At 29.8% G+C, this 16,105-nt stretch overlaps 1 protein-coding gene and 1 pseudogene across 1 annotated transcript; both read left to right on the top strand.

Annotated features, from left to right (window-relative positions):
* The first annotated feature begins 323 nt into the window (after window positions 1–323).
* LOC113846497 lies at window positions 324–3,986 on the top strand (annotated as a pseudogene).
* A 9,411-nt stretch (window positions 3,987–13,397) lies between these two features.
* Window positions 13,398–15,844, top strand: LOC113846328. The gene is made up of 6 exons (XM_027474440.1): window positions 13,398–13,661; window positions 13,800–13,870; window positions 14,058–14,119; window positions 14,444–14,947; window positions 15,128–15,218; window positions 15,597–15,844. Exons 1-6 carry the CDS (start codon window positions 13,520–13,522, stop codon window positions 15,681–15,683), a joined length of 957 nt encoding a protein of 318 aa, XP_027330241.1. The 5' UTR covers window positions 13,398–13,519; the 3' UTR covers window positions 15,684–15,844.
* Window positions 15,845–16,105: the final 261 nt, after the last annotated feature.

Genomic DNA, 16,105 nt, shown 5'->3' with positions numbered 1-16,105 from the left:
GAAACCAAATCATAAAATTGGTACGATATACAAGTCTCGCTAAACTGAAAATCATGCACCTGTCCAAAATAACCCCACTTTTTCTCATTGTTATATTTCTTATGTAAATTAAGTTAAAATTAGTTTTAGTTTTGAATTATTGGATGTAATTAACTTAACCATGTTAAAATTATTTTTAATCATAGATTTTCATTTAAAAGTAAACATTTAATTTGTTAGATTTCGTTTTCAGTCCATGTGTGTGTGTGTGTACACACACTATCATATCAGTTTTCTGCCACCATGAATGATTTTATGATAGCATTCATTTCACTTTCTCATGTATTCAGTTTCTATGCCAGCTGCAGAATCACACATTCCACCATGTCCACGGATTCCCATGTAAGATTACTTATCAACGTTATCCACTTTTCTTTTAATTTGCTTGCATAAAAAAATAAATTTGTTTTTTTATATAAAAATTTGAGATAATATAATTTTTAATCGATAAATTAGCATAGAGCAAGTATAAATTGTGACTGACCAGATAAAGTAAAATACTACCAGGTGCCATAGATATACTTAGTTAAGAAATAAAAAAATATTTTGATAAAAATGTTATAGATATTTTTCATCCATAATTTTCACTTTACTCCACTTGACTTGTACGTTGATGTCTATTATTGGTGTGTAATTTTTGAGCAGGGTTTGTCAGAGTCATGGACAATAGGGGAGCGCATGTGTGCATCGTTGATGCCATTAATAGCGGTGTTTGAGGTTTTGATGTTCGCTGTGGCAGGTTGTTTCCGCTATCGCTCGCGCAGCAACATTATTCAGAATCAGAAACCTCACTGTACAGCCCATGATTTCACGCGCCTCGCTGAGGAAACCAGATGTAAGTAGGAATTCCATAGTTTCAATTTCAATTTGTTGTTCAATAAAAAAAATTAGTCAAACAGAGACATTAGTACAACAGTTGGTGTTTAGGTTCATAATCAAATTCTAGATAGGCCTAAGTGGTGATTCATTCTAAGTAGATAAACAACTTATGACTGGAGTGGGGTTTAATGGTCGCAGTTTGTGGTGAAATCGTTGGCCGTCTCCTCTCGCATTGGATCTAGGCAGAGTGGCCAACTGGCCATGGTAATGTATTTTGACCGGAGTCGAATACTTCACTCTGTATCAGAGAGAGTAAAAGTGTCCTCTCCTTCTGTGTGACTTTAAGCAGTTATTGTTATTTTGTTATCATAATGATACGCGTTGATTAAGATCATAATAATGTTATATTATAATGGACCTTTTTACATGTGGGATGGAATGGTAGTTTGAACTTTGAAAAACAATGATTGACTTCGTTGTTGTTAATTATGCAGTTACGGTTAATGAGGTGGGGCATTGCATGTGCTATTTGGAAGGTTAAGTAGCTCCCTAATTGATGATGGTTTGATTCACAAGGTAACCTGATCTGTCAGATGGTTTGGCATACTTGGTTTCTATGATTGACTCTGAGCTTTTACTGCTTTATTCTTGGAGAAAGAGGGCTAATATAAACATATATAAAAGATAAGGGTTGCAAAAACGGAAATTATGCATTGGATGAGTGGTTAAGCAAGAAAATGAGATAAAAAATGAATATATTAGAGAGAAAGTTGGTTTGACATCATTTGAGGTAAGGAAAAAAACCAATAAAAGCCTCAATCAGAAGAGTTGATTAGTCGGTGATGCAGTCATGATGATACTTGCATGCTTTTTCTATTGCAGGAGGAGCTTCAATTGGCTCTATTTCAAACCCCAAATGGAGAAAATCTTTTCCTGGATCGAGTAAGCAGTTCCTATATTTCTCTGTCGTTGCATTTTTCTTCTTATTGGATACTATAATCGAAACGAAATTAACTTTGTAGGCCAGATTACAACTGAATTGCTTCAATTTATATTAAAATGATAGTAAGAAAATAAAAAATTTAAATGAATACATTTTTATTTACCTGGGCATAGAATAAAAAGTTATAAATATTAATTTTTATTAAAAATTATAACCTTTAATAATATCAATGCATTAAATTTAAAATTTAATAAAAATTTACTAAATATAACTTCTTATTTTATACAATCAGAACAATCAAAATGAATACAGCAAAATGGCGGTTTAATTTTTTAAAAATATTTCAGGGACAATTTATTTTGTGCATTTTTGTTGCAATCTTCACATAGTAGTTTAGGTTTTTATTGATTTGCTGTAATATAATTTTTGGCTAATTGGTGGAGAATGCATCAAACCCCCTTAAAGTTACAGTAAACACAGAACATGCATTTGCAAGTTTTTATATACTTCCTCTTTATCATGCGTTCAAAAAGGAATTCATGATTCATCCACAATGCCTTGAACATACTAATGTGTTAAACTATTATGTTTCGTTTTCAGGTTTTTGATCTTCTTGATGAAAAAAGAAATGGTGTAATCGAGTTTGATGAATTTGTCCATGCGCTCAGTGTTTTCCATCCCTATACCCCAATAGATGAAAAAATCGATTGTATGTTCAAACTGAGAACTCTTAGCTTCATGCAATGAAATCCATTTTCTCTTCACGTCTAATCTATGTCCCTTGATGATATTTTTGTAGTTGCATTCAAGCTCTATGATCTGAGGCAAACTGGGTTTATTGAGCCAGAGGAAGTAAGTGTACAAATTCATTTAAGCCTCGTTATGAACTACAACTTTATTATTGAGTCTGGCTAACCAATTCGTTAAAGGTACTTGTTAAGGAATTAAAATTAAAAAAATATATATTAAAATTTATCGTTTAAAATCACGGAAAAGATATATTAATAATATTCTTTTAATAGAAAATTTTATTTTAATTCTTTAACCAGTATTTTTGGGACACCGATTAGTGTTTGTTATTATTATTTGGTGATATGGTTAAAAAGGTTTCCTTCGTTTTAGGTCAAGGCAATGGTTGTAGCCATTTTGATGGAATTTGACACAAATCTTCCTGAAGATCTTATTGAAGCTATTGTTGACAAGGTAATCATCTAGTCAAAATATAAACACTTAGCTTCAATGGGGCATATTAATTACAAGGGCTTAACAGCTTCACTTTTTCTGTAGACAATTGCTGATGTTGACAATGACAATGATGGTAAAATCAGTAAAGAAGATTGGAAAACATTTGTGAGTCAAAATCCATCCCTCTTGAAGAACATGACACTTCCTTACTTGAAGTAAGGAACTTCCTTCTCTTGCGTGTGACACTTCTTTTTTATGGCACCCTTTTCTATTTCTGTATTTATAAAGAAGTTAGAAAATCTTTTGAAACCTCTACTAATTGTGTGCCATTATCTCCCAGGGATATCACCAGTGTGTTTCCAAGTTTTGTTATCAAGTCGGAGGCTGAACTTTGATAACAAGATTTTTAGCATGTTTGAAATTGCTACATTTTGAAGAAATATGATTTTTCAAAATTTCTTCTAAGCTTTGTATGAGAGTTGTTTTTAGGAAAAGGAAAAAGTTTGTGTAATGACTATCCTTGTTTAAGAGTTTTTAGATGAGAGAAGAAGAGTTTATAAACCCTCCTAATCTCATATTTTAAAGTTTTTTCAACTTAAGAGATTTTGTATTAAATCTCCTTTCTCCCTTTCCTTCTCTTTCATTATCTTTTAAATTATTATTTTTTCCTCTCCTTCCAAACTTCTAAACAAACCCTCAAAGAATTGGCAAAAAAAAAATAAACAATTATTTTTTCAAAATAAATTAAACTAAACATATGCTTGGTATCAAGATGCTTTCTATTTGAGGCCCCACTACAATTCCTGCAACCATACCCTGATGCAAAGTTTTTACGTTTGACATTATTGAACTAGTATTTGTGGCGGTGTTTTTTTTTATCAAAATGCTGATCTTTGTAACATAAGACTCCTTGATCCTGCGTGCTTTCACATAACCAGGTGCTGCTTGCTGTGCTGATTTGGAGAAAAATGTTTGTCTGCACTTAGTTTCGTTGTACATAAAGAGGAATGCAAAGCATTGACGAATTCAAGAGACAACACGAGTTATGATTAAGGCTACTCTATAAACTGTCTCTTTTTTTTTTTTTTGGTCTAGAAAGATAAGAAATAATACAGATTAAAATATTTAATTATTTTGTATTTTTATATGACTGAAAAGGTATTAGTAAAAAATAATAATTAATATTGTGTTAAACTTTTATATAAATAACAGATAAGAATTAAATGTTTTTTTTTTCTCTAGATACATAAATAGAAATAGAGAAAATATATACCCGACTTTAGAATGAAGAAGTAAAATGTATTTACTATTAGTTATCCCTTCATTCATACAAAAATATAATTTAAAGCACATCATAATTTATTAAAATTTGACAGACTCTTGATTATTATTCACTTCAAAGATTTACTCCTTTCAATCGGTGGCCAATATCAATGCTTTCTTGTCCAATAATAAAGGCTCGTGACCCCAAAATTTGTCTTTTGACAAATTTTTAAGAGCATTTTATTCTCAGAACGTTTCTCGAATATCTTTAATAAGGATGAAAAGGTATTAAGAATCAAGAATTAAAATTATAAGAATTAAAATATTTAAACTAAATATTTTCAAGGAAAATTTACTAACATACCAAAAATGTTAAGAACTATTAAAGTGATTTAAAATTTTTTAAAACTAAAATATTCGTGCCAATATTTTTAGGAACTAAATTGATATTTACTCATAAAAATTAGTAACAAGCTTATCAGCTAATTCAATTAGTTTTTATGTATGTATTTGTTTTCACTTTAAAATTATGAAAAATTATAACAAAACTTAATTGTAATATTATATGTATTTTTATGTTATTTTTAATTAAAAATTAAAAATTTATCTTAACAATGCATATTCATCTTTTAGTGTTAGTTTTTTAATCATACATACTATTAAATTAAATTTTTAATTTCAATTAAAAATAATTTCACAAATACTTAAATATTACATTTAATTTTTTTCTTTAAATATATATATATATATATCATTTTTTTTGAATTTACATAAAATAAATATTTATATTTATATTATTTATAATAATTAATTCAAAAATTATATTTAAAGTGATTTTTAATTAATTAGTAATAAAAATTATGCTAAGAACATAATAAAGTCAAACTCTTTGATCAAAATAATAAAAATTAGAAAAAAAAGTACGAAGCTTATTTTTTCAAAACCACAATGATTGAAATTTTGGCTTTTTTATTTTAATATTGAAATTTAAAAAATTATTTATCAAAATAGTGATTTTGAAACTATTTCTCTTTTTGTAGTAATTTTGCTAACGTGGCAAAGGATTTCACCAAAATAGCTGGTGAAAATAATTAATTTATTATATTTTATTTATTATTTTGCTAAAAAAATGCGAAATAAGTAAGATCAAATCATTTGTCAAATAATAAATAGTTTCACCATTTGACTGATGAAATAATGGCAAACTTTTGCCATCACCAGAGCAAAAATAATTAGAAAACGACACGTGGCAGTATCAAGTAAGAGTTTCATTACAGGAATTGTAAAAGTCACTGTGTAAAAATTCAAAATGAACCGTTTGAAAGTTTTTAGGACATGTGGCTATATCCTAGCTGTTTCGCACTGCTCATGGAAAAAGAGTATTTTGTCATACCGTTGACGAAATCAATCAAGTGTTGACACGTGTCCAGCCACACAGTAACAGTCTATTTTTTTGCCTTCTTTTTCAGTTGTGCTGCAAAATCCTAAAATCACTTAAAAAATTCTGTTTGTTATTTGCATTTTTTGCCTCAAATCTTTCAGATTTTGCATGTGTTTTAGAGGTATAAATCATTATTTTGTATATTGATATATTATTTTTAAATTGATTTGTGTTATTTGAAAATATGAGAAATGGTAAAAATTGAATTTTTAATGTTTTTAAATTTTATGCAGGTGATTAAATGTGTGGTGAATAATAAAATAATTGGCTTGAAGGTTTATTGAGGTTAGTACAAAAAATTTTACAAATTTAAATATTTTTACATTATTTGTATAGATTAACATATTTTTTTAAAAATTCAGTTGTAGTGTAGTAGATTAAAATGTAATATTATAATTAATTGTTAAAAAAATTGCTTAAATTTCATTTCATATAATATATTAGCATAATATTATTAATATGATGTATATTATATTAGTTATATATTTGTAAAAATAAAGAATAATAGAAAATTAGTTAATTAAATTATTTTAATAATGATTTATATTTAGTTTCATTGTAATACATAATTTTTACACCTATATATTAATTTAAATAAAATTTAGAAAATATAAATTTTGATATTCAGTAATAATATAAAATATTATGACATATTTAATTAAGATATAATCATAATTTTATGAAGCTTATGTATATATAAATTTAAATTATTAAAAATGTAAATTAGAAAAATATTTGTATGTAAATAATTATATTTTTTTAATTTAAAAAACGTAATATTATTTATATAATTGTAAATTTTATGCAATTTATGTAGATTTAAACTGAAAATATGAAAAAAATGAAAATTTAAATTAATTTTATGTTAATAATTGGAGTTTTTTTATTTTTACATAACATAACATTATTTATATAAATTTTACTAAGTATATTTTTATATGAAAAATAATTGCAATAATTATAATTTTGTAGATTTTTAGTAATATGTATAAAAATGTAAATAAGAATATATTTATTTAAAATAAAATTGATATTACATAAATTATAATTTGTATAGAATATAGGTTAGTAATTTAGTTATTTATTTTAAAAAAATTAATAGTAAATTAATGTTAATTAATTTTTTTAAAAAAAATTTATAATTTTGATGAGATTGATGAGATTATACCTTATATCAATATTTATAATATATTGCATTGAATATATATTCATGTCAATATTTAGTTTATAAATTTGTTTAACTCCTATAAAATATGTATTATTAATTATGTTAGTAAAATATAAATTATTATTATTGAATGAAATTTTATTACTAATATGTTTTTTGTTATATAGATGGCATCATCTTCACGATAAAATAGGATTATTAATCCTGTGCTAGAAGATCCATCACTTCTTCGGTTTCAGAGTATTTATGTTTTTGAATATATTTAGAATGGACGTGATCACCTGATATTGAGGGTCAGGAAGAATGAGAATATTCCTGATAGATTAGAGGGTGTTTTGAAAGAAATTATTTTCTATCTGGAGTTAGCATATTTTATTTGAGTGGCTAACTTGTCCCAATTTCCTCTAGACGTGAAATTGATTACTGCATTAGTAGAGAGGTGGATGCCCAAGACGCACACCTTTCACATGTCACTTGGAGAGTGTACTATTACTCTTCAGGATGTTGCTATCCTCTTAGGATTACGCATAGATGGGAGACCTATTATAGCACCCACTGGAGGTGATTGAGCGCAAATTGTTGAAGACAGCCTAAGTATCAGACCAAGATCAGATGCTTTTATAGGGAGTTTCTTGAAGATGAGCTAGTTGGATGGGCACTTCACTCATATTGCCATGCATAATCAAACTCAACTGCAGATTACTCAATTTGCTAGGACATATATATTAAGGGTTATTGGAGGGTTCATGCTTCCTAGTCACTCTAGTAGTAGGGTATCTGTGAGGTACTTGTCTTTGCTTGAAGATTTTGAGTTGACTAGTCAATATAGTTGGGATTCTGCAGTTCTAAGTTATTTGTATCGAGAGCTATGCATGGCTACCAATATTGATCGTGTTGCTATTAGAGGACTTGTTGCGTTGATTGTGATGTGGACTTGGGATAGATTTTTCCAGATAGCACCTAGCAATCCCCCTATACACATCCCTATATTCCCTAAGGTGTTAGGTAAGTTGTTATAGTTATTGTTTTTTCTATGCATTTGGAGGTTTTATATAATGTTTTGTTTGAATTAATGTTTTTATGGTCAAAATTACTTGCAGATGGTTAATCCAGAGTATAAGAAAGGGGAAGAAAGATGTCAGTACTACAGATATATTTTTGATTGTCTAGCACATGATGAGGTATTATAGCCAACTTTTATACTAACTGTACTTATTTAAATTACATTTGTAGAATATGTCTTATTACAATATGGAACTCTGATTTGTTATTAATCGTAATTTTATGTCATGATACAGATTGTATGGGTGCCATACAATATGGAACTCATCAAAATGCTTCCACCTATCTGTAGAGACAGTATGGACTTATGGAGAGTGGTTGTGCCACTGATATGTTTTCAAGTATGTAAGTGACATCAACCTGATCGAGCAATGCGTCAGTTTGGTATGGTTCAACACATACCAAGGGCTCCTTGCTAGCCTAACCAGCTATATGACCTTACCCTTAGAGGAAAGACTGGAGAAGATTGGTCACTCAAGTTTAATGCTATGTTAGAAATTTGGGAGAGTAGATGACTTTGGGTGATGACTAATGAGCCTCAATATGGTTTACTGAGCTCAAATTCAGAATACATGTGATGGTATGTTAGTTACACTCGTCGTTGGATGACCAGGGATACAACTTTATCATCTTTGTCGGTATGTTGAAATTTGATTTTACTTTGTTCATTATTATGTTTTTTTATATACAAAGTTATAAAATGATACATTTTTTATCACTTTAGGGTGATGCGATGGAAAGGTTGCACTACTTAAGCACTGATGGACAATATTACTTTACCTTTCATGAATTAAAGGACTTATCTAAGACGCTCCTATCACTAAAGAAGGAGCAAGATCACATATTAGAACTTGTTTTATCTTTAGATCCTCTAGTATAGAGTGGTAATCCTGTCGATCCAGACTTACACATAAATTAGCCGCGACCAACAAAAAGAAGGAAGTGGTTTAGGACGTCAACGAAGACAAGTGCAGGCAACAAAGTGGGCTGTCCCGGCTATGCCAAAGTGACCTGATGGTGTCTTCCTTATACCATTATAGTTTCTTTTTCAGCCATCTTATTTGTTGTCTGCCCCCGCTTATTTCCATTCATCATAGGATATCCACCAACCATCACAACCCCCCATCTTCACCATTTACAGGATCAGAAAATTACAGCTCACGACCTGATTTCTTTATGACACCTCCTCGCGAGCACCATTCTCTTTTGACTCTAGGTGCCCCATACCTCGAAGCTGAGTCTGTACCATCATTCATGCATCCTATAGAATCAGGTATTAATCTTAATGTCGATTTTGGTGCGGCTGCTGATTTAGGAGAGGTTCATCGAAACCCCCATCGAGGAGCTTGAGATAGACAGAGGCAACGCATCTTAACTCTAGAGAATCACGATCATCAGGCACATAGGAGGGAGCAGGAATGACATGTTTATATGTAGTATTTTATTTTAGATCGCATTTTAGCTGTTCCTGACTTGTATGCTTTTTCTAATTATTAACTATTTCCATATTTCATTGATATGGCATTTTGACTTTCATCACATATTAATGATAATAAGGATAAATAACATTCCCATTAAACATTAAAACATTACAAACGAACACATAAATTATGCATTTAAAAATAAAACTACAAGCACTAACTTATATGGTATATTTAACCAACATTGTTTTGTTGAGAACAATGACGTTGATTATGACCCACTTCGTTATATTTGGAACACCTTTGTCTAGTTTATGACTCAACCCAGTCTATTTCATTCCTAATACGAGTTGACTTTGGTTGGCCCTTACCTCTTGTTCTTGCTCTGTTGACATCAGGCACAAACTTCCATTCACTATTTGTAAGGATGTTGCATTCATTTCTAAGGGGGAACCACTGTGGGGAGTACGTATTTACATCATATTGCATTGAATAAACTGGGTTAACATATTGCCAAAAATTAATACTCACAACTATACAGGTCGCTATCACATGCGAACAAGGAATTCGATAAGACTGAAATCTTCCACATTTGCAAAATCTCCTATCCAATATAACTGTCCATTTGTGTCCACCCCTTTGTGTTATTGGATTAAATGCTTCTTCAACCTCAAAACTTTTTCTTTGTATGTCATACTAACAAACTTGGTGTGATGAGATTTTTTGTTGATTTTTTTGAATTTGTAACATGACTTTATGACAAAACATACTTCCATTGTGAAGGTCAGACATGGCCTCTTCTCCACACTTCACAAAATATTCAACCAATTGTCCATACGTGGCTTTAACTAGTGCAGTTATGGACAGGTTTCTAGCACCATTCAACACCTTATTCACTGCTTCTGAAAGATTTGCAGTCATGTGTCCATAACGCCGTCCTTCGTCATCACAAGATAATGCCCATTTCTTTTTTGATATGTAGTCAATCCACCTTTGTATATCTTCAAATTCATTATGAAATATAGTTAACTTTTGCTGAAATATGACCTTTGATAGTGTATAACCTATATATACAACATTCAAAACATTAAAACAATATGCGTAAATATTCAATTAAGTCTAATATTAAAATAATTAGGTAAAACAAAACAATACATACCCAATTTGATGAGGTATTTCTTCAATCCTATATTTTTAAACCGATGATTAAAATTATTGTCAATATGACGAATGCAATATACATGATACGCATTTAGAGGTTGCCACCTAATGTGTGGATTTGACACAGTCCCTTTTATACTTTGATGCTTATCTAATATCAAACAAATTCCCGATCTATCAGTAACATGCAAACGAATCAATGTCAAAAATCATTCCTATGCTGACAAGGTTTCTCCTTCAATAATTGCAAAAGCTATTGGAAAGATACAATTATTTCCATCTTGAGTTGTTGCAATGAGCAATGTATGATGATACTTACCATATAATAACGTCCCATCCACTTGTAATATAGGTTTACAGAATTTAAAAGTTTCATGACATTATTTGAATGACCAGAATAACCGTTGAAATATTCTAAACCTGTTATCCACTTGATGACCAACTATATACTCTTTTGTTTCAATTTTATAAATAGATCCAAGAGCATGTAATTACATGTATTCTAACCAACGTGGCAATATAGCGTATGATTCATCCTAATCACCAAATACTTTAATAATGACTTTTTGCTTTTCCTTTCAAACTTTTTTATATGAAATTTTATATCCAAATTGAGCACAGATTCGCTCTTGTATCAATGAAATATGTACTGACGGTTCTTCATTCACCATTCTTACATAAAATAACATTGGTCTAGTTAATAAGGATAAATATGTAAAAAAAAGAAAATAAAATTTTTGTCTTACCAAGTATGCATGAACAAATTAAATTAGAATCTAACTTTTGATGATCTTGAGAAATTCTCAAATTGACACATGTATGTGAACCACTCCACCTAGTAATTTTTCACTTGTTTGAATTCTTCAACAATGAAGCCCTCACTCTCCATGAACAACCACTGCTATGGTTTAAGCATTTAACATACAAACATATTAGTTTAGACTTAGCCACAAAATAACTTTGATGAATCTTTATTGAGTAATGTTTTAATGCATTCTTCACATCTTCTTTATTGTCAAATAATAAGCCAACGAATAAAGGATATTCGTCAACTCATGAATTGACTTCTTGACAATATTCTCTATTCATTTCTTGATCAGGATATTTCTAATTAATATACTTATACTGTGGAGTAACATTTCAAAAAGGAATTACAGTATCTCCTGCATTATATTTTACAAAAATCTTTGGCATTAATATTTAAATAAATAACTCAAAACAACTAATTTTTAAAATTATTCTACATTACCTCCTACATTTTCGATTACTTGTATATTTAAGTCAGAATTAAACTGGCCTTCAACATTAGTAGAAGAAGAATTGCTTAACGAAATTTCTACTTCATCATCTCCATTACAACTCTCATAATCTGAGTCTTCATTATCTTCATCAACATTATTTTTAACTCCTTTATTGCAACAAATTTTTCAGTTTTTTAATTCCAACAATTACATATATTACTTAAAAGATATTACAACGTAACTATTTTTACCTCCACTATAATCACGACTCACAACAGTCCCATCGTTTTGTTGTGAAAGTGATAAATTTAAATTAATCATCTACATGGGCACAAATCAACTTCTACCAACAGTAAATTTCTACTAGATTGTTGTTAAAATGCACTTATCATGCAATTAATATCTTCATTATCACATATATCCAAAGCTTTATACTGTCTAATATTTTCATCAATCAAAAAACGAGAAATTAATTTAGAAATAACTTGATTATGATTAAGATTAAGTTTCAAATGAATTTTTCTTTTCAATGCTTCAAAACGTATTCCTCGTTTTATCTTAATTACTTTCTTACTTCTTTCAAAGCTCACTCCTTCATTTCCTTCATAGATTCTACCATTCTAATATATAATAATAATAATTCCACTCATCCTGTATTTTTACAAATAAACTTTATTTAATATTTAATTTTTAGCAAAATAAAATTTAAAAATACAATAGTCATTTATTTAATTACAAATAACTAAATTCATAATTAAAATTAAAATTTAAATTGAAACAATAAATAATAAATTTATTAAATTATACTAGCCTGATTTTCTTTTAACTTTCTCTTCTTCAATGAAAAATGAGAGGTGTTCAATGAGTGTATATATAGAGTTCAAGTTTCGTCATATTATTTGTGAATTTTTCATATTGTAGCCACTTGACGCTTCTCTATTTGTTTTGCAATTTACACGAAATAGTAAACAAATTTTGCCACTGGAAGTGCAAAATTAAGCAGATGTTAACATGTGTTAAGGTCAAACAAGTTTTGCTAATTTTGTGGCAAAAAAAAATAAAAATTTTGCCATCATCTTTGCAAAATTAATCAAAACGAGACATGTGTCATCGTATGGTTAATTTCGCCAGCCGTTTTGACAAAACTCTTTGTCACGTTGACAAAATTATCCTAAACAGGAAAGTAGTTTCAAAATCACTATAATTTGATAAATAGTTTTTTAAATTACAATATTGTTATTTATTTAAAATTATATTAAATATAAAATAACAAGATAAGTTTGAGTCCCAATAAATATAATTATATTAATTTTTTAAAAAAATTTTGTCACTCATAACTATCTTACTTAACTCAAACAAAATTGTCTTCTATAAAAAAAATTTATGACAAACAAAAAAAAAAGTGAAAAGAGAAACCAAATTTCAAAGTTTTACAACGACTTATACAAAAATTCGTATATTTTGACGATAATGTCAAAAGTTAAAAAAAATGTTATACAATTTTTATAATACATATGTTAAAAAATGTATGATAAAAAATTAATAAATAATCAATCTTTATTCAAAATTATAAAAGTTAATAATATCAATCCATTAAATTTAATAATATTACATAGTTTTTATATATAAAAGATATTATTGATAGATTCTTATTATGGTATATGACAAGTAAGCACATTCAGCGTATTGTGTTCCACTTCTTCTACACTCTTCACTTTCTCTCTTGCCTCTGCATCTGATTCTAAAATTCTGAAAGACCCAAAAGCAGAAGAAGCAATGGCAGACAAGCCAAGCCGATCCCTGGTTTTGTTCGGTGATGGTTTAGCTCGTTTCATCGATTCATCACATACCCATCTTCACTCGCTCGCTTCTCTCTCTTCATGCGGTTTCTTAACTCTCCCCAATTCTCGATCTTCAGGTTCTCTTCTCTCCATTTCAACAACCATAACCTGTTTGTAATAATGCCTAAGACACACACACACACACACGTTAATTATTTTCTTTTCCATTTTTACCCCCTGCCACATTCAAATTCACTTGAATATGTAGTTTTCAGAAAGCAAGGATGAAAGGGCAGTTAGAGAATTTGCTGTGCTGCTAGATGCTTGTCACATTTATTTGAATATGGTGAGACCCATCTACACAAGTTTTGATTTTTGCCACATTTGTTTAGATATTGTGTGACCCATCTACTCAAATTTTGATTTTTGTCACACTTATTTAATTATAGTGAGACCCATGTACTCAAATTTTTATTTTTTTTTTCTTTTATTCTCTATGATGAAATATATTTGATGATTTTATTCCTTGTTAGAAGGGGCAAAACACTGATAATGATAACCAAGAAGATCCTTCAAAACAAACCTTACCTGACAGGTATTCTCTTTTTCTGTTTTCTTCTATTTTCAATTTTGAGTCAATTTGGATGATCTTCTCAAGAAAAAAAAAAAAAAAGAATAATTAATAAAAATTATTCAAAAAGTTAAAATCAAGTCACGCGCTTCAATTTTTTCATAAGCTCTTTCATCTAATCTATACATGCACTCAGGGCCTGCCATTCTTGTTATAGAAAATGTCTAAAAAGTAGAGTTTTATAATTGAAAAGCTAGGAAGCTAGAACCTAGAAGTTAATTCAAACTAGGCCATTGTTGTTTTATAACAAAACTATTTCGGGTAAAGCACTTCCTTCTCTGAATACAGGTTTATGGGAATGAAAGCTGCTATTTTGACCAACAATTTAAGCTTGAAATCTTTTAGTGCCAAACTAGGCTTCACTGTTCTTCAATTGGATGAGTTAGTAAAAAATTGTTCTGCTGAGTTGCAACATAATGTTGTGCCCCTTGGGCTGCTCAAGTTGCTTGGCTTTCAAGAAGGGAAGGTGCTAGACAACGATTACTTTGATCTTGTTTTTTTTCACATTGGAGCTGGTGAGAAGGACAATTGTTATGAACAAGACGTCGCTGCTGCTGATGCGAAGTATATGGATGCCTTGGTTGGAGAGATAATGAGCCAAACACAACCGGGATCTGACATCAGTTCGCGACTGCACTTGTCCCTTGTCATGAGCTATGGCAATGTCTTGGAGGGCGATGATTCTAAGTTCTCAGTGTCTAAGAGGGTAGAAGAGAAGAGCTCTTATCTTTCAGTGCTCTATCCTCTACAAAGTTATGCTATGAAAGGAGGAGTTCCTCGGAAGGATGTAAGGTAATTATAGTTGCATTTGGTGCGTGGAATAGAACATTAAATTTTATTATGTTATTTTAAATACACCAAACGTAAAATAAAATCCTTATGATATGATATGTATAATTGATGATTTAGTAATTCATTCTTGCTTTCTCTTTGGATTGTCTTGAATATTTACCCCCACATCAAATGGTACAGGCAACATTCCCCCATGTTAATAGCTCAATGGCAATATGCTGTGACTCGCAAGGATAACGCAGAGAGATTTTCTTTCGACGACATCATGCAGGTTTGTTTTGAGACTTTACCCAAGGTTTTATTCACAAGTTACTTGTGATTTATTCCAAATAGTGTTTCTATTTTTGCTCTGCTGCACGATTTATTATTACAAGGTCCTACTCTATTTCTTGTTGTGGTACACAACTTCTCATTCTTTGATCTTGGACACTTTCAAGTTATTGATCAACATGTGTACTCTTGAGTGTTTTTTCCTGTATACCATCAACATCTTTTATTCTGTAAGTATTTGCTGTTTTTGTAAAGTATCATGGTTTGAGTGCTACTAATTATATAATTTTTCTAGGCTTGTTATTTGTTGAGCGATAATGTGATGCTTCATTACTGCATAACCTTTACTTCACTCTATTTTTGTTTTCTTGTGATGCAGCATTGTGGAAATCTTACAATACCCGCAGATAGGTTCTTGCATGAGATAGCCTTTAAGCTGTGGAAAGCTCCCAAGTATGGAGCCTGATTTTTTTTCCTTCTCAACTTCTTGTTGGCCTCTTGCCATAGCAGCAGAGCTATTTGAAAATGTTGATTAACATGTTTATTTCATACTCTAAAGTATGTTCCATCATGAAATAACTAAAAAGATTTTGATGATTAAACGGTATACCTATCCACTCACTTCTTGGTAATGTTTTTATGAGCAGATCAGAAATTTATATTTGATATTTTTTTAGTATAATTAAACATCTTTTGAAATGTTTTAGTCTACGATTTGAAGTTTAGAACATTCTAATGACAAGCCATGCCACCATTACATGTAGAAGGTTCCTAAGTGGGAATTTTTCTATGTACGTTATTATCTCCCACGCAAGCCAAGTTTCATTTGGTTCATTAGGTTGTTAGTGCTCATCTTAAAAAGAATGTATGATTAAGAGAAATTAATTT

The sequence above is a fragment of the Abrus precatorius genome, unplaced genomic scaffold (assembly GCF_003935025.1).
Source record: "Abrus precatorius isolate BTA unplaced genomic scaffold, Abrus_2018 Scaffold8, whole genome shotgun sequence".
Classification (NCBI taxonomy): domain Eukaryota; kingdom Viridiplantae; phylum Streptophyta; class Magnoliopsida; order Fabales; family Fabaceae; genus Abrus; species Abrus precatorius.
Note: the sequence above shows the minus strand (reverse complement) of the source record. Positions and strands in the feature narration are given on the sequence as shown.